The 19,899-nt window shown below is 36.1% G+C and overlaps 1 protein-coding gene and 1 non-coding gene across 2 annotated transcripts; both read right to left on the bottom strand.

Annotated features, from left to right (window-relative positions):
• Window positions 1-1,258: 1,258 nt before the first annotated feature.
• On the bottom strand, window positions 1,259-17,390 carry LOC124632127 (mucin-2-like). Its single transcript, XM_047166805.1, has 8 exons — window positions 17,256-17,390; window positions 11,348-11,537; window positions 8,704-8,830; window positions 7,346-7,457; window positions 6,937-7,054; window positions 4,818-6,670; window positions 1,803-1,925; window positions 1,259-1,726 (listed from the first exon to the last, which is right to left on the bottom strand). Exons 2-8 carry the CDS (start codon window positions 11,485-11,487, stop codon window positions 1,440-1,442), a joined length of 2,760 nt encoding a protein of 919 aa, XP_047022761.1. The 5' UTR covers window positions 11,488-11,537; window positions 17,256-17,390; the 3' UTR covers window positions 1,259-1,439.
• On the bottom strand, window positions 1,981-2,054 carry Trnai-aau. Its single transcript has one exon. It is a non-coding gene; the product is annotated as a tRNA-Ile (tRNA).
• Window positions 17,391-19,899: the final 2,509 nt, after the last annotated feature.

The raw sequence follows: 19,899 nt of genomic DNA, 5'->3' as shown, positions 1-19,899 counted from the left end.
GGATAAAATCATGGGCTTCCTTCGGAAGCTAATATTTAAGTTAGGTAATTAATCATCTGCTGTGGTTTCAATTACATTTGGGATCGGCAATTATTATTTTGCTATACCTAGTTGCTTTTATTCCTTGCTACATTAGCTGTTTGCATTCCAAACTTTTTGGAATGTCCTTGAAAATTGTTAGGTAGACAATTAGCATTTTGAACTCAATATAGATTTTTATTGTTTCATCGTCCTTGCTATGTTATTGTTTACACACTGGGTTTGTTGCTAGACGAAATTATCGCTAATTTTACTTACGTCCAATTAATTCTGCGAAATAAAAACATAACAGTCTTATCAGCTCGCTAATGGGTTGAAGAAAGAAGGAAGGTTAATGGGAGAAGATGATTGACTTAGTAACTTTAATCTTAAAGAAAGTTAAATGGATACAGGAAAATTAGGATCAGGATTTCATTTGACTTAGGAACCTACTGACAAGACTAGCCGCCCTTGCGAATAATCGGTACCGATTTTTTATTTTTATTTTTTTAAAAGGAAACACACTGTTAATGCGATAGGATTATCTTAGTCAGATAATCTTACATAGTCCTACAAAAAAAAAAGTTTTTTTCCCTGCTAGCTTTTGCAGCGTAAAATCTATACTTACCTACTAATATTATAAAGCTGAAGAGTTTGTTTGTTTGTTTGTTTGTTTGAACGCGCTAATCTCAGGAACTACTGGTCCGATTTGAACAATTCTTTCGGTGTTAGATAGTACATTTATCGAGGAAGGCTATAGGCTACTTTTTATCCCGGTACGGGAAGTAGTTCCCACGGGATGCGGGTGAAACCGCTGGCAGAAGCTAGTGCATTATAAGTGGGTAGGTACCTCTACCTACTCAAGAATTTGTTAGCCTATGTAGGTAACGATAAATTTTTTTGGTTCAAATCTTATAACTATCCTAAGTAGGTATTATATATTTGCTGGAAGCAATTCCTGAATCTAAAACTTTTTATAAATCTGTTGTTTTGGGGAACCTTCCTTTAATTTGCTGCTGCTGGCTGATGAATATTTTTGCGAAATCCGTCCAAACACGAGATGTAGGATGTTTCCTGATAGCAGAGCAGTAATACCCACGCACTTTAACCTCGATAAAGTTTATCTCTTTATTACACGGGTTCCTCGAAACAGTTCTCTATGTTATGCATCTGAAACATTCATTATCACAATAACCCAGTATTTATTCCTCAACGTCATAATAGAAAAATAATACAAACATTCTAATTTTAACTTTATTTAATGACGATCCTAATACATTCATTAATATTTTCTCCTCATTTTAATAATTCACACAAAATCTTTGGTAAGTTTAACATATTTAAAAGTTTTACACAACGCCATCTATTGAAATAATTTAGAACTACTTGCTAAGGGAACACGAATGACTTGAACATAGCGGTCATAATTCAGTGACGGCTTCCCCATTCAAGTTCATGATTTCAATAGCATGTTCAGATGGTGGCCTCCAACAAGGGATCTCAGCGTATAACGGTTCTGAAGTTGTGTTATCAATGACGTCCAATTTGGCTTCACATTTCAACGCTTCTATTGTCGAGTCTGTTACGCTAGCTCGAAGGTGCCGTAGTTCGCTGCCGTCGCTCATAGATGGCGTTGTTGAAAGAGTTTCCATTGTGCTATAATCATGGCTCCTTCTTGGAAGATGGTCATAATGGCATTCTAGAATACCTGAAAATAGTATGAGATAGTATAATATTTTATTGGTCTTAATTTTTTTTATTCATGCTTGAGTTAGTCATTTTACCTCTGAAATTTTCCAGCATTATCGGAGAAATCGTCTGTACTACCACGGGCCTCATAAACTGTTTTAGATTCCGATCCAAAGTCGAGATTGGCTGATAATGACACTTTTCTGAAGTTGGCGGGTCTGAAAAAGAATAATTAATGTGTTTACAATGAAAAAGAATATGAAAAAGATTTCGTGGCCCATGAGGGGATCGAACCCGCGACCTTCGCGTTATTAGCACGACGCTCTAACCAACTGAGCTAATGGGCCGTTGTGCACATTGTTGAAATAGCAGTTCGTACAGGTTTTGTAAGCATTTACTGATGATCGTTTGCAAACAAAGCTGCGCTTCATGACTATTCAGCGTACACAACACAACTACAATAGGCATGATGACAAATTTTTAAATTCCTTTGTATGATGTAGGTATACGTCTATTTTATACGGAAAATCATTAATTTAAAAAAAATGCGAAGTTTTTTTGTCAAATAATTGCATTTTTCTCTGTCCACTTTGAATCCGGCGCGAAAACGCTTGTCAGTGTCATGCCGTCACTTGTGACGTCACGCCTTGGGTTGACAAGATGCAAGTAAACAACGCTCGTTCAATAATTAAGTTTTTTTGTATTATTAAATATGAATTCGAAAGTGTATAAGTGGTGTGGGGTCCCCCAGTGTAAGAACACATCCATAACAACTCATTTTAAGTTATTTGTGTACGTTTCTCTGGTTTCTCACATTAAAAAATACGAAAAAAGTGGCTTAAACTTGCAAGGCGAGATTCAAAACCAATATTGCCCAGTATTTTTTACCCACACCATTATTTTTGTGAAGATCACTTTGATGTAAGTTTTTACATAGTTTTCTAGATTCTAGTATAATATAGGTTTTGTACGAGGTCTAAATGGTAAAAAACCGGCCAAGTGCGACTCGGACTTACCCACGAAGGGTTCCGTACCATAAAAAAAAAATCACGTTTGTTGTATGGGAGCCACCCAAATTATTTATTTTATTCAAATTTTCAGTATTTGTTGTTATAACGGCAACAGAAATATATCATCTGTGAAAAATCCAACATGGACGGACGGACGGACGGACGGATGGACGGACGGACAGAGGAGCGAAAACAATAGGGTCCCGTTTTACCTTTTGGGTACGGAACCCTAAAAAGGTGCACAACTGTCTGTTACTTTTAGTTTACACATAGACATAATACATCTTTTTTGCATCGTAAAGATATCTATCTTTATTTGATGCCAAAAACTCTCCTAGCATATATCGATTCTAGGCAAATTAGCGTTGTTTGCCTAATCAATCCTTGGCTTCATGATTCGTGTTATTTTATATTCGATTTTAATAACATTTACATTCAAATAGTACTCGTTATAAACAATTAATTAATGAAAACACAGAGATTCGCAGAGGAAGTTTACAATACGAAATGTGACGTTTGTGCGAGTTTTTAATGCGTCGACCAAAAGGTGACGTCACGCTCTCTGATTGGTGATCAAGATATCATGGCGGATTGCCTTATTTCGTAGTTTTATTTTATAAAAATAAATATTAATCACATTTTTAAAAAAGAAAACAATGCGCGTTTTATATTCCGAGCTTCAACTTTAATTTAATAAGTATAATATTTTAATGATTTTTAATTACTGTCATCATGCCTATTATGTTTAGTATCTTTCAGTGGAGTAAATTCAGAGAAGCTAAAATTATTACCACTACATAGTATAAAACAAAGTCGCTTTTTCTGTCCCGTTGTCGTACGCTTAAATCTTCAAAACTACGCAACCAACGCTTAAAGAGAAAATTTTTCATAAATAAATAATAAAAGTTTTTATTTCAAACTAGCTTTTGCCCGCGGCTTCGCTCCCGTCAACTGACTTCTCCACTTTACCCTATTTTTTTTCATAAGAACCTTCTCCTGACAATAACAAGCACAACAAAAAAAGAATTAGCCAAATTGGTCCAGGCGTTGTTGAGTTATGCGCTTACCAACACATTTTGCGATTCATTTTTATATTATAGATATTGCAGGCTCCTACGAAAAGTCACTTTTGTTATTATTTATAGGGTGCTAATTAAACAGGCTTCTTTTTAATATCATTATTCGCCCCCAAAAATGTATGTTGCCTTCTAAGTCAGCCACAATTAACGAGCATCTAAATAATACTATCTAAGCCACTAGTTATCTTCTAAGTAAACCACTCTAAATACAACTCAGCATGATGGTTATTTTTTAGCATCTAAATTTGTAGCATGCATTCTAACAGTAAACTTCTAAAATACTATTAAATGACATCATAAAATATATTTAATTAGCTTCTAATTTTTTAACTCAGTACGTTTAAAATGTAAGCAAGCAACATGCAGCAAGCATCGTTTCTGTCACGGCTCCGGCGCTGCGTGGCGGTCCCATGCGAGCTTATCGTCGCAGATGGTTTTCACGCTCACCACGCGTGCGTTAAAACTACCTGCGCCTTAGCTCGCAGGCCGCCTCGCCTCTCCGCGCCTACGCGTTTTGAATTGCACTCTAGGGGTAGGGCAGACAAGACTACGTGGAGTCGGTTTTGCAGCGATTCGTTTTCGTCACTAACTTCAATTTTTAATACAATGTCTTTTAATTGAAGGTTATAAATGGCAATATACTAAAAACGTGGCCGAGTTAGTAAGTCAGAAGATGACAATGTATAATTAAGAAGGACAAGTCACAATAATTGATGATCTTTACTTGAAGCTTTCTATAGAATATTTAGTTGGCGTTGTAAAAAAGACGAATTAGTTTATTAGAGGCTATGTCATTTCCCCGTTGCTTAGTTATAAAATTAGAAGTTTAATCACGTGTCCAATAAATAATTTTGTGGCTGCACTTATTTCCCTTATTTATACATGATAAATAATAACATACATTAAATAGTAAGTAAATACTGATGCCTGAACTGAAGCCTGGGCGAGTCGCTAAGTTGTTCGTAATAAAGCTTCAATCCCTATCAGAAACTTTTAAAACGTAAACAAATATCAAACTTACCGGGTAACGGTGTATGAAAGATGCTTCTCACATATGGCGGTGGCACATCATTATTATCGATCATGACTCGCATTCTTATATCATTGATCTTCCTCACATCTTCGTACCGCGGCTTCCTGCATCTCTCAATCATGACTATCACTACTGCTACCGTGATAACTGCCATCATCACACCTCCTGCTATACTTATCACTGATATCAAGTCTATTGTTGATCTCTCAGTCCCTTTATCACCCATTACAGCAGTTATATGTTCTGGTTCTGTCAAAATATGAAATTCTTCATCATCTGACGGTCCCTCAGTTGTAACTTTTTTAATGCTTTTAGTAACGTTAGCCTTTTTGGATTCTTTTTCAGCTAGCGGTGGATTAGTCGGTTTGTACTTTTTAGTCACAGGTGCAACGTACACTTTTTTAGATGTTACATATTTTATTATGTGCTTTGTTGTTTGTTCCGTTGTAGTTTGGGTTGCAGTTGTAGTTATAGAAGATCTAGTGGAACTAGTAGAGGTTGTAAGTGAATCATTGCTTTTCAGTGCAGTTCTTACATTGAGAGAAGTAGTTGTTACATGAGTAGAAACATTCTTGTTAAAATCAGTCGTCATGCTGTTAGTTCTATTAATGCGAGGTATAGTCTTAGTAACTTCTAAAGGCTTTGTTACTAAAGTAGTCAATTTAGTTGAAGAAGTGGTTTTTGGGGTAACAGAAGTGCTTGGTACCAGGGTTTTATTTATAAAATATGAGGTAGCCAATAAGTCTTTTCTTGATATTGGACTCAATTTAACAGGTGGTGTTGAAGTTTCCGTCAACATTGGTTTTGTAAATTCATTTTCTGTTTTGTTAAACGACTGAGTAGCTGTACTGCTCTTAGTCGACGTTAATGACGAAGTTAAAGCAATCTTTTTGAAGGTCGTGTAAGACACTGATGTCGGTATTATAGACACGATTATTGTCTTTGGAGTAGTTATAGCTGGCGTCAGTTCTTTGTTATTAGCACTTCTGTACCTTGGAAATTCATGAGTAGCTTTAATCTTTGTTTCTACTATGGGGGATTCACCTTTTTGAGCCGGTCTTATCCAGATTTCCTTTGGTTTGAATTTGACTGTTGTTGGTTGTATTCTTACAGCAGTTTCCTTTTTCGTCGTATCTATTTTCATAATTGTTTCTGTAGGAATTGGTAATGTTGTTGGAATCTCAGTAGTAGTCAGAACTTCAGCAGGTTTCTGCTGTACGGCATCAGTAGGTACAGCCTTCGTAACTACTACTAGTTCAGTAGTAGTTTGCATGGCTTCAGTCGTATTATATGATGGTTTAATGCTGATTCTTTGCGTTACTCCTTCGATAGTAGACTCCAAGGTTTTTGAAGTACTTGTAGTAACAAACGTCGTATTATCGTATTCCGTTACAGGTTTAGGTATTTCTTCTTCAGTTTTCTCTGGCTCATCTGAAGTAGGCCTTGTGGTACTTGATGAAGTGCTTAAAATTGTCGTCGTAGTAAATGTAGTATTTGTCGAGGGTCTTGTAACTGCTGTAGATGTTGGTTCAGTTACTGGAGATGTAGTAGTCGTAGGAGAAACTGTGGTTTTAAGAGTAGTGGTTGCAATAGTAGAAGTTGTGACTATTTTAGGCGTTGTGGCAACGGTTTCACGTATTGTTACTGTAGTTCTAGGTGAAGTTACTGTAGTGCTAGGAGTAGCTACTGTAGTGCTAAGAGAAGCCACAGTAGTCGGGGTCATTTTAGTTGTTCTAGAAGGTGTTACTTTAGGTCTAGCAGGAGTTGTAGGTTTAGTAGTAGTTGTTAATAGCTCTTCTAATAATGTTGTTGCTGTCGTTTGGGGCATGCGCGCATCACAACTGAAAAATAAATAGACACTATATTGATATTGTACAATTGAAAAAAATATTCTCACTTATTGAAGAATAGTTTTGATTCTTCATGATCAAAAGAAGTCTTTGATGTAGAGTAATAATAATTTGAATTGTTCAAAATTACAATCATTTGCATACACTTACTGTGACATTATATATTTGCGACTATTTCAGTCACTATACATATAAAACTAGTTCATAATAGACGGGAAAACTTAAGTTAATCTAAGCAAAGTAAAGTGGCCACCCACCTCTCACCTTGCCATCCATCTAAGCACTCGCATTCACCCGTGATGGGTGAACAGAAGCCGTTCCTACATCGTTTGCATACGTGGATGCAGTTCGGTCCCCATTTGTTGTCTGGACAATCTAAAATGGTTCATTCGGTTTTGTAAGAATTAATAAAAATAATTGTTTATTAACTATGAGGACATATTGTGCTAACGTTAAGCCTTTATTGTACTGTGTGATGTGTATTAGTAAAACATATTTGGAAACATTTCCTACATGTGGCTGCAGTTTTTCATTGTTCTTAGCATTTACATTTATCTAAACTCGAAAGTAACTTCTTGTGTATTCCAAAGTTATTATGCAAGCAACAGTCGAGAAATAAATCTATGTAGTTGTAGAAAATATTACCAATAGTACCAAACTTCCTACCTTCCGAGCATCCAGGTCCTGTTTTCCCATTAGGGCAAATAGGGACACACGAGACATCCCTCATTTTATACCCTGGACAGCATACTGCTACTTCTGCCGTCCTTTCTTCTGTCTGTAATATAAAAAGTAATACATATCTTTAAAATAATCTGTAAAATAATAATAATATGCCTCCAAAAAACATGGCTGATGACAAGATGAAGATTTTATTTTGATGATGTTGAAGATTTTAGAAGGAAGAAGACATGTAGACTACGTAACAACATCTTATCTATTGATTAGACATAAATGACTAACAGAATCATGACAAGCACATAAACTGACCACATTTTCGTCACACTACGTGCGCGATGATTAAAAAACTTCAAATTCCTGCGAAGCCTACGGTCAATAAGATAAAGGTAATTAACGAAGTTCTAGAAATAAACTACTTGTCTGAGACTAATTTAAATTCTGATATGTAAACAAAAGATGAACTTGAAACATTAAGAAAGGGACTCCATTAGGCTCGTAGCATGATCCACGATCACGTTAATAAAATGATTGCTGGTAAGGTAAACGATGCAAATTACTACAGTCACATTGTCCGATGAATCATACGATAGATCCCTGCGATTTGGAAGTTTTTTCGTTGTTCGAGAGTTTTCTTCTTCAAATTTTGGAATTCACATAGTATTTTTTAGAAACTTATAAGTGAGAGTGACTCAAGAGAAATATAGATAGATCACATGTACTGAATAACAAGTATTTTCCTAAGGGCTAAATTCACTGACCACATACTCGTCAGTTTTTTTAAATAATTTTCTATGATTTTTACGTAGTAGTAGTAGTAGTTTATTTCGATGAACTCGTGAACTATGGTAGTGTCGTCTTCAGATAGATCTAAATTTTAAATATTAAAGCTATCTTGGGGCCAGTGACCGTTTTAAGTCCTAAGAAAAATCATGCAGTGTGTGATACCATTAAAAATGCAATGTCATTATTAAGTCCAGTCACTTCACAATCGATCTAGTTTTTCTCAAGGATAGTCTCCGGCACTAAGCTGTTGACATCTAAACTGTATATTTTCCTCATTAAGTCATAGGAATATTTAAATTTAATTGAGTGACCCGTATTATTCACCTTGGTTCTCGTCAATTCCATTATTTGTTATGTCATAGTGCTTTACGATAGAAAAAAAATGGAAAATAGCGACCTGAATGCACTTCTGCTAAAGTTATTTATTGCTTTGTCTACCGAGGAAGATATCTAACATTCCTGGATCCCCTTCATCCAAAATCGAGCCCTATTTCAATAACTTAAGGTCTAATTCTCCACGATTAACTTATTGGCTGATAGATGATAATTGGCATACTAACCTCAAGCCTGGTTAAGTCCCTCATCTCTGTGTTCCACTTGGAGCACCTCGGGGGCATGGAGAAGCACCACTCGTAGGTCCGCACCGACATCGGAGCTCGATACTTCACTCTCTTCGTGATATTGTACCTGTTGGAAGACATTTTTGTAATGAGATCTACGGAGATATCAGTAAGCTGTGGTTTGACTGATTATTGCAAGAACACGGGACCATCATTTACAACTTTACAATAGCTAAACAAGACTTTTTTCATATTTTCGTTGTGGCCTCTTTAAGGATAAACATATTATAGCAGACTAGCATAGTAGCCAACCTAAGTAATATTTTGATGTATAAGTGACTGTAAATCATCAATGTCAGTAGCGTGGTTTTTACATTAAAGGAGTAACAGATTAAGTTCACACGTTCAAACTTTCATGGTCATATTTCTAGTGCTATGAAATTCTAAAATTATCTTTCTCCTATCAAAACATAATTCCTATTAAAAGCTCCTTGTTAAATCTTATTACGTAAGCATTTTAGTCCATAATTTCATTCATTATTCATATCTGTGAATTTGCAATTTAATTTCGTGGAGCTCTTACTCGTAATATAACATCTACCCTCAGTTTCCTGTGAACTGGTAATGTAGAAAGTGGTAATTAATTAAAGCTATCAGGATTAATAACGCCTCTTGGAGTAGGGACCCCTACGGAGTTAAAGAAAGATGATCGGAGTTGTCATAATGCAGGTAGGTCAAGTGCCTTCTTCTAGGTCAAATGCGTATGGTAGGCATGATCAAAACAATCAATGACGAGTCAACTATCGTTCGGGTTCTTTCAGACGCCTGTCAACGCTTTTTGGTATAACATAAAATCATCGGGTCTGGAGAAGGCGTAAAGGGCAAAGACAGTATCATTCCTCGTCTCCCACATACACGCATTCTGGCGCGCTACTTTCTTAGAAATTTCCGTTATGGCACCTCGGCTAGTCATTTTGTTCTCCATGTGGCTCTCAGAAACTGAGGCTTTGGTGTTCCGTACCACGTTTGCTTAGGATAGTTCAGGGTTATTTGCTTTCAATTTATGAGGCAACCCTTTTGTGGTCCTTTATTGATTTCCAATTTTGGAGATTACGTTTTTTAGAAAATGTCTTTTTCGAGGACGAAGATATTTCCTTTGAAAAGATAGCGGTGAAAACTAGCCTGTGTCCCGTGGTAACTGCTTTTGGCATCCGTATAACTAACTTATAGCGTTCCTCAATAAATGAGCTGTCTAAAACTGAAAGACTTCCAGTATTTCCTGATATTGGATTCAGCTTTATAATATTAAAGTACCGTTTAGATTTTATTTTAATTTTGCTTGTTCTATTCACGACTTTACCTAGTATATAAATCGCCACGGGTCATATTTTGTATAAGCGTCAAGATTTTGCCAACCCTGCTGCAATAAAAAGATAATTCAGCATTGCTACTGCAGCAGTATTTCTTTGTTTACGAGAAGTGAATGCTGAATGATAGAATGGTCAACAGTCGAAGATAAAGTGCCAAGTGCTAGTAATTTAGTGCAGTACCAACTATTACCGTAGCCGTAGGACCCCGAGGCTCGAACGAGAGTGAAAGGACCAGAATTTAGGACACTAGCACTAGAAAATGTTTGCTTCCTATTTGGATTTATAGGGTTCCGTGAATAAAGGGGAAACGGGAGCCTATTACTAGGATTGTATCTCACTGACCGCCATAGTTAAAAAATGATGATGTACCTACTTCTGTTGCCGATTTAACGCAATATAAAATATAAGCATGAGTGACTGCCAAGTTTCATGGAAGCCCTTTGAGCCGTTTGTGCGGGAAGAAGTAATTACACATTACACTCACAAACTGTCGCATTAATAGTATTAGTGTGATGAAGTGTAAAGTGATATACAAAGTGTAAGTAACTAAGCTACGTAAGCAATGAATCTGATTTAGATATCTCATTGAACACCATACGAACACCGCCTACATACATCACATGGGTAGGGTATTGATTTAATTTTATTTCTATCCCCGAGGACAATGATAACGTAAGATCAAGTCTATTTCAAGTGAACATGTGGGCGGAGTAATCCCATATCGAATCCATTCTGAAGGATATTTGCCATGAATAAAATAATATCAGTAAGACTTTAAGCAAGTAATATCACATTTTCATGGGGAATTTAAGTTATACTTACTTAAGAAACCGTAGGGTTTTGCACTGGACGATTGAGTATTTTACGTGATACTAAAGAGACAAGCTTTATAATAAAGAGGGTGTCGAATGTTTTGCTTGAACGAGCTTAACTCAGGAACTATTGGTCAGATTAATTCAGCGTTCGATATCATTATATAACAATATTTTATCCAGCCATTCTCAATATTTTATCTTTTTATTGTTTTACTTAAAAGAGACAGTACTTCCACATTACTTCTTGTAACAGGCTATTATCAAAATTCTAACTGGACTAAGCAAAACAACAGATAGAGTATTTAGACAGGCCATCAGTAGCTTTAAAAGGGGAAGATATTCACCATATAATAGAACCAATCTCAAGTATCAACAAGTACTTAGATGGAATATTGCATACATCCGTCAACAATTTTCAGGAAAATATCGATAGAAAGTCTAGCCATAAAAACCACTTACTTCTGTTTCACCATGCAGACATTATCCCCATTCAGTGCCGCTGTCTCCATGATGACGATCACAGCACAGACTATCACCACGCACCATGCTCTAGACTTTATAGTTCTCAGCACATTGTCCAATAACACCCACATTGTCATACTATACACTATCCATGGCACTAATGTGGACTCATCTTGGTAAACAGCACCTGAGGGTTGACAAAAAAAATTGGGTATTATTATTTATTATTTTTAGACACCTACTACCCTGACTGGTGGGAGCACTCTAAGGATCAAAAGGTGTGGAGACGAGACGAGGCCTTTGCCCAGCAGTGGGACAATAAAGGCTAAGAATTTTATTTTTTCCGATCCAGGTTTTAACAGTTAAATTTCGCTTAAAATGTGAAAATGCAACCAACTAAATAATACCGAAAACTGCCCAACAAGGCTTTAAAAATAACTATATCTCTGGGTTGCACCATAACAAAAACCAATCCTTAACCAGCCGTAAAACCGGCGATATCTCGTCTGATTATGGTTTGGTACAACCCACCTTTAATTCTCTATTTGCAATTATGAGATACCAGGCACATCGATGCTGTCCAAGAGATTATTGCTGATAGTAAAGCTATCAGTGGCATACGATTAATATTAAATGGAGTAAAATAATACAATACCATAGAAACAAGGACAATAGTAAATAACCCTATTCTAATGAGGTTAATAAGAAATTGATAGTAAATGAGTGATTGTGATTAACTAACAATATAAGGTATGTGAGCTGTTGTTATAGTGACTCAAGTAAGACATAACTTTGTATTTATCATGGGGCATTTTATATCAGGTTTGTATATAAACAAAAATTGTGTTAGTTACACATATCTACTCAAGAATAGCTGAACCGTTTAAGCTGAAAATTAGAGGGGAGATAGCTAAGACCCGGAAGCTACTGGAAGCAGTTATCACGGGACCTGGTGGCAATTAGTATAACATACATGATGGATGTAAGCATGAGTATTAAAGGATATTGGTGCCAGTGGAATTGTAGGAACAAATGAAAATTTAGACCGAACAAGGAAAGCTCGATTTCTTAACATTACACAATTCTCTAAAACAATCAAGGAAATAACGATAAAGCATTCGAAAAACGTAGACATGACAAAGACACCAAACACACACAGACAAACAAGAAACGTAGACATCATTGTAATGTCAACACTTACACAGACACACACACTCATACAAAAGGTCTGACCAATTGAGGAACGAAAAAAAAAGAAATTCCCTTTGATCATGACTTTCTATTAGCAGAAGAATAATTCGTGTAACGTGACAGTATGCCGGCTCTCCGGGGTCAACTAACCATTGGGGGGAAGCAGCTGAATTAATTGTACCAATAACTGTGTGATACTGTAAAGTTGCGTAATGTGGAACGTCATTGTATGTAGTAGGTCTGTATGGATGTAATGACATAGAGTGATGAACCGATCTATAGGTACCGTGGTTAACCGTGAGAAACCTTAAAAATATGTTCATTAAAAAAAATCCTAAAAGTATAGTCAAAGCTGCTGTGTATCTTTGTGTCTTTACTGCTTCAGCAATCATCGGTCTATCTTGTATTGTTAATTATACTTTTCAATATGAAACACAGGATCTTCATCTTTCTTTACACATAGGGTTAACTGCACCCCAAAGGAGTTGCGTTTTCTCCTTCTGGGATATTAGTACCAAAAGGTTTTCTGTAGTATCTTTTATTACAACCATCTTTCAAGGTTTCTTAGAAGGGTTCTAAGGAAGGAAATCTCAAAATATTCCTTATTATTTCAGAAACTATAGTTCGGCCATTCAGAGAATGCGTTCCTGACACGTCGCGATTGAACTGACGACGTAACTTTGCAATGGCGTTGCAGTTACGATAAAAATATTTTTGCTGGTTGTTTACCGTTTTAACAATTGAGGAGCATTAAAACAACATTATTATATCAATAATCAATGAATGTAGTTACGTCGTCAGTTCAATCGCGACGTGTCAGGAACGCATTCTCTGAATGGCCGAACTATAGCTCAAAAGAGGTCAATGTAAGCTTTGTAAACTTGAAATAAGAGTGATGCAACTTCAGCCAAAAATAGATTCTACTACAAAACATTTAAATGTTAAAGTTCAATGCCCATTCAACACTTTCATTCATAAAAGATGTTTCGGCAATCATTTGTTATCCAATGCTGCTTCTATTCTGAGATAAAACATACACATTTGCTCTCAAGCTATCAATGGACGCTAAGCACGTACTCATATTTACAGATGCCATTAGAGTATTTAAAAAAATTTTGAAAGAATGCAACTTTTACAAAATACGATAATTTAATTTTCGAACAGTAGAAATATTGAAATTGAACTTGGAACACTTTTGTTTCACACGTATGTACTAATTGATTGCATATGTGTGGGTATCGTTTATAGCTTTTATATGATGCATGTGTGTATGGACATTAACTGTTTTTTTTTATTGTGGATCCTTCCGTTACCTGTTTTTTAAATGGAACACCCTTGACATTTTAAACTGAAAACTTATACTGAAGTATTTTTGATCAAAGCGGTCTGATTAAGTATGCTTGTCAAATAGAAATAATAAAGACTTGACTTGAGAGGGCTTTGATTAAGAGAAGGCCCTTTAATATTGCCCTTTTTTGATTACCGAAGGATTTATTTTTTGACGGCGCTCAGTCTTTAAAAATCCTTGTAGAATTTGTGAATCCGGAAATTGTTCACCTTGCATACTTCCTAAATAAATGAAGCACTCTAACTCAGGATACTTTAAGACAAACAGTAGAAGCAATTTAAGGCAAAATAATCATGTAGGTATACTTAGTCCTTCAGCCACTGAAACTCTTTAGTTCAGTACCTCAATGCTTTATATAAATTGATAAAAATATTTACAACTCTATAATATATTGTGCTCCTGTTTTATGTGATATCACCAAATGACTCCTCCCGCTGTGGGTTAGCAGCGTGTCAGACTCTTACTGACTAAAACCCATCATGTTCCTTCGTAGGCCTTTTATGTACCAGAGCCGCGGTAATTCTTTCGAACAATCCCGCAGATATATTGTCGTCCTGCAACTCCGATGTGTGTGTACGCACGCGGTCTGTAGTTTCGCATGCGTGCGCGCAATTGGGCAGGATGCGACGATTGGCGCGTCACAACTGCTATCAGTGCCGTCGACCTCTTTGTGAATTGTGAATGAAAGCCAGCTTCTTACTTAACGTCCATTCGTCCAATTGATAGAGAGAAGTGTTGGTATTATAATGTAGTTGGTCTTGTGAGGTCTAGAAAGTGGAGTTGTAATTGAGACTGTTTAAGGGTGTTAAGTGCAATTTTGTAGGCGATACTTCAGACATTGCTGTATTATGTAGCTGCCTTCCGCTAGCGATTTTACCTAGTACCGGGGGAACTACATCCCACACAGTGAATAAAAAGGAGCCTACTACGTTATTCTGATATATTTTATAAGCTGCGTTACTGCCAAGTTTCGTCAAAATCCAAGCAGCAGTTTTAGCGTGAAAGAGTAACAAACACATACAAACATCCTTACAAACTTTCACATCTAGATATAATACGATTACTAAGAATAGCAATGCAGTTACTACGAAAACAATCTACTGGCGACGAGATGGGAAGGCCTTACCTATCAATGGGACAGACCAAGAACTTACTGCATTTCACTGACATGTCACATGCATAATCAAAAACTAACTTGGACTGGTTTTCAGAGCATTTGCACCCAAACATAGTTGGGTAAAGGCTAGGCAGATGATGATGATTATGTGTGATTTGCCTTCTCTTGATCTTTAGTTTTGTTTTTTTTCACCTAAATTGGTGTACCTACATAATTAGGAATATATCTATCTATCTTTAAAACTGGTGTGAATGACTGCACTACAGCATTACCACATTATATCGTATCTACTTTTCAACAAGACCGAATGGGAGCAAAGGGGTACCCATTTATTTTATAAGCACCGCGTTTGACTACCGGATGACGATTGTTTGGATCGAGGGGTCCATCAAATAGTTACTGTAAGTGTTCCCTGACAAAATATTATAGATATTTATTGTTAACTGCTGATTGATTGAATGTTAAATTTTGTTTTAACGGTTTGGATATCTTTAGCAGTCTGTCTGACAAGTCTTACCAAGGGTCTCAACTGGGTTGAGGAGATCAGATTAAGTCGCTCCATGTAAACCACTGGTACTCAGCTACGTTCAGTTCTACTGGACTTCAATTCAAGTATACTTAGTTAGGATAAGGCTAGGCAAATAGTACACAGAAGGGTCTCAAATAAAATTGAAGATACAATTTCTTGTAGTTTTTGAGATATTATTTATAACTTAATCATCCCGTCTATGTTTTATTATAAGAATACATAGCTTCTCAATCCGAAATTACATATATGTCTCACGTTAGAGTTTTGCCACAACATAGGGAATTTATCCTATAGTTTTGCCTCTCCTAATTAATAATTATTATCAGTAGGAACTTTCTATACGAATGTGCAACGACATCATTAGTTAATAGTGTACATAAAACGACAGGCCTATCGGAAAGGATGTGAACTATTTAGATAGGTGCCCAAGCTGCGCAGTTGTGTGCACTTATTATTTTATTCTACATGTTATGAGGTTTGATCGAGTATGTTTCCGCCTCAGATTACTTAATACCATTTATTATTAACTGGCCAAAAGGATATCAAAGCTACAGGTGGTATAAGTAAGATTAATTGTCATCGACTACGGGAACTGGTAATTTGGTACACTACGTTATAACGTTTTGATCCTTATGAATAGCATGATGAAGCGATCGGAATTGTCAAGTCTCAGCAATTTTTATTATTTTATATCAAAAGATTTTAAATTTTTCATAAATATGACATGGGCCTATATAAATTCATAATATTAAGGGCATCAGTGATTTGCGATGGATGGATTGTGTGAAAGTCGATATCGCTAAAAATGATGTGACTTGTGAGATGACGGCGGATAAAAGAGTATGTGAGAAGAAAACAATTGAACAAAATAAAATTGGGATAATGGCTAATGATGAGTGATTTGCGTATTTAAGGAACCCCCGGAAGAGTTAATTAATCTATGCGAACCAGGTTACAAAGCGTGTCAATGCATCATCCTCCCTTATGATTTGAATAAGTATAATTGATTACTGCGTTAGGGAAACTAAAGGGGTGAATAAATTCCCGTATTACTGAAGAATATTTCTGAATTTCACTTTCACTAAGTTTGTGTTTTAACTTAATATTGTAGAACTAACTTTCAGACTAGCTCACCAAGATACTTATAACAAAATTATTCCCTTTTATTTAGCAAAAAATAGACCCGCACTCCAAAAAGGTAAGCTTTTTCCACATAAAGAAAAATGTGAAGGATTAAAACATAAAACTCCTGGAATTATTTAAAATGAAAAATTCCTTTAAAAGCTATGTAAATAAATATTAGTAATTTTTCATTTGATACACAAAGCAGATGCTATTTAGGTCAGCAGCGTACTGGAGATTAATTGGCTTAATGACTATAGCATACACTTGTCCACTTTGTGCCGGTATTAAAATTATCCTCGGAAGAAGAAGCTTACCATTGGACAGTTAATTTGAACTCATTCTTTCTACTGGTTTATTATGTATGGGAGGAGTGGATTTTAGTTGATAAACGAACGTTTAATTTTAATACCGTGAAATAACTTTAAGATAAAATTAGGCAACTATAATTATATTCTTGATTGAATCCATGGTAAAATTCGATCTAGTAGCTTACTATATGTAAATAAATACCCTCACAGTTAACTTCAGAAACATGTAAATTATCAGTTAATTAATTACTTTACTGTTAAAAGTTCATTTAGTTTTTAGTACTCACAGAAAACAGCTCAAACCACATGGAACTAACACACACAAGTTCACAGAAACTACCAGGCGATCAGAAGTTCAACGGAGCGCGGAGCACATGTGACGCGCGGTACAGTTACGTCGCGACTGGGATACGGGACAGATGGGACTGTTTAGATAAAAATATCGATAACTAAGGGTTGTTTACTTCAAAAGGAATTTTAATCTAATTTTAGAATGCTTTTGGCAATTTTATGATGGTTGTTTAGGATTTGTTTATTTATAAGGGTTGTTGTACTGTGTACCTACTATATAATATGTGGGTGTGTAATTGGGCGATTAGGTATATTATAGATTCGTGCCAAACTCTCTTCTCCTGTATTTATTTCCTATTTTAAGAATAATAGGAATAAAAATATCTTCAAACTTTCCTATTTCTTGAACATGTTTGTTTATGTTTAGCTTTATTTATCCGTAACTGCTCTGCGAACTCGACTGAAACCCCCAGAGACGCCGAAATAATAATATCAGCGCAATGTGAAAATGAAACTTGTAATATGGCACAAAGTTCTTAGATTAACTTTAGAGTAGTTTTAAAAAGTTGGTCCAAAGTTTCTTGCACAAGTTATTTTCCTGCTTTCCGAAAAATAAACACAATTTTCTTGGAATCGTACGTCGAAGTACTAAGACTGCATAGCTGAGAAAAGTTGTTTGCATTCTCGATTCCATAAGAACGGTCACACACGGAGTGGCATGCACCGTGCATTGGTAGAGTAAAAAAAACAACATTAAGTGGCATTCAACTTTATCATACTTGCCTGTGCTTAAAAATCTACTTTTGCAACTTTGTTGTTGTATGAAACATTTTCAAATGTACTCGATGATAGTATGTACTCGTATGTACAGTTCCAGTTATATTAAAACGTACATTCTGAATCCATAAAAATAACATTATCTTCCTGCTATGTACAATTCGTGCATCAATTCCTTCCTCTAAGTTGGAAAACAAGATTGGCGTCCTAATGGCGGGCATCGAACCCGCTTGTTTACAAAAACTAAAAACATTATTATTGCTCTTCCGAGATTGATTCCAGTCAAGTTGTTATCAGGGGAACGCGAATTGGGAAAAATACATTGGTAGGAGATTTAAAGATCTATTCTATACTAACTTGTTACATACAGAATCGTAACATTCTAAAATAATTCAGAATAAATTACTTTTAAAAAATTTACAAAAAAAAAAAAAAACCTTAAAAAAAATATCTAAGTACTCGTATAAAACCGCCTTTCTTATCAGCTGTTTTCACTAAAATAAAAAAAGACCCTTACATTGCCTAAGCAGCATATTTAACTCTAAAAATGTACCAGGCTCTTATAAAACGTAGGAGGCAGCGCTTAGCGACTGTTCGTACACTTTCGGCGTCACAGTGACGCTTCCAGCCCCTATCTTGAAGAGTAAACTGTTCACTGGGGGATGCAATGTTTATTTGCAAAAGGGATATTAAAGTGCTTTTGAAAACCATTTTATTGTTGTGTTTATTGTCAGATTTGTTGGTACACTGGTAAACATTTCAGGGATTCAAATGATTTTTGTAGTAATAGACGTCAGTGCTTGACAACAACTGATTTATTCATATAAAAACTCATTACACAACAACTCCCCTTTTAAGAACATAACACACATACACTTCCCCCCTTAAAATAACATAAATCTTTAAATAACATAAATCTTAAAATAACATAAATCTTAAAATTCTCAGGGAACAAAAACCTAACACAATTAATTGAAAGAAAATTAAAATGAAACAAGACTCTAAAATAAAGATTCAATACTAGTAAATAGTTTAGCTTTTGCCCTAGTCAATGGACCAGGCGGGATTCCGCTCGAGGTTACTGAAGGACCTGCTGCATCTTTCTCATTAGGTTGAATACCTCTTTCCTGATCAGAGGAAGCAGGTGCCACATCGATTGCCACCGGGATTGGCTCACATTTTATCAAATGTCGTCGGTTGCGCCTTACTTTATTGCCACAGCTTGTCTCAACAAAATAAGAACGAGGAAATCCCGCTTGCCCTATAACTTTACATCTTGTTCTTTTATTTTTCCCATTTAAACAAATAGCTTTGTCTCCACATTTTAGTTCCGGAAGAACTTTAGTGTTTCTATCGAACCACCTTTTAGAAATAATTTGCTTCTGCAACATTGTTTCATGTTCCTCAACTACTTTTGGTTTTAACATATTAACACTAACTGGTAACTTACATCTTAACTGACGGCTCATTAGTAACTGTGATGGGGAACTAAGACCATCTCTTGGAGTATTCCTATAATTAAGTAAGGCCAGCTGAAAGTCACTGTTATCTCTTAAACATTTAATCAGCATTGACTTGACAGTCTGAACTGCGCGCTCACTTTTCCCATTTGATTGGGGATAGTTAGGAGATGATGTTATGTGAGTAAACCCCCACTCCCGTGCAAATCGTCTAAACTCGCGACTGCAGTACTGTGTTTTAACTGCCTCGTTGGTCTAGCTGTCGCAAGTGCGGCTGCTAAGCACGAGGTCTCGGGTTCGATTCCCGAGTCGGGCCGAAATCGCCTTGTGGGTTTTAGAAGACTTTCACAAAGCAGCCCGGAGCCTGGAAGCTGGTGATTGATACACCCGTGCATCGGAGAGC

Source organism: Helicoverpa zea, chromosome 7, assembly GCF_022581195.2.
Source record: "Helicoverpa zea isolate HzStark_Cry1AcR chromosome 7, ilHelZeax1.1, whole genome shotgun sequence".
Lineage (NCBI taxonomy): Eukaryota > Metazoa > Arthropoda > Insecta > Lepidoptera > Noctuidae > Helicoverpa > Helicoverpa zea.
The sequence above is the reverse complement of the archived record's forward strand: the minus strand, read 5'-3'. Positions and strand labels throughout refer to the sequence as shown.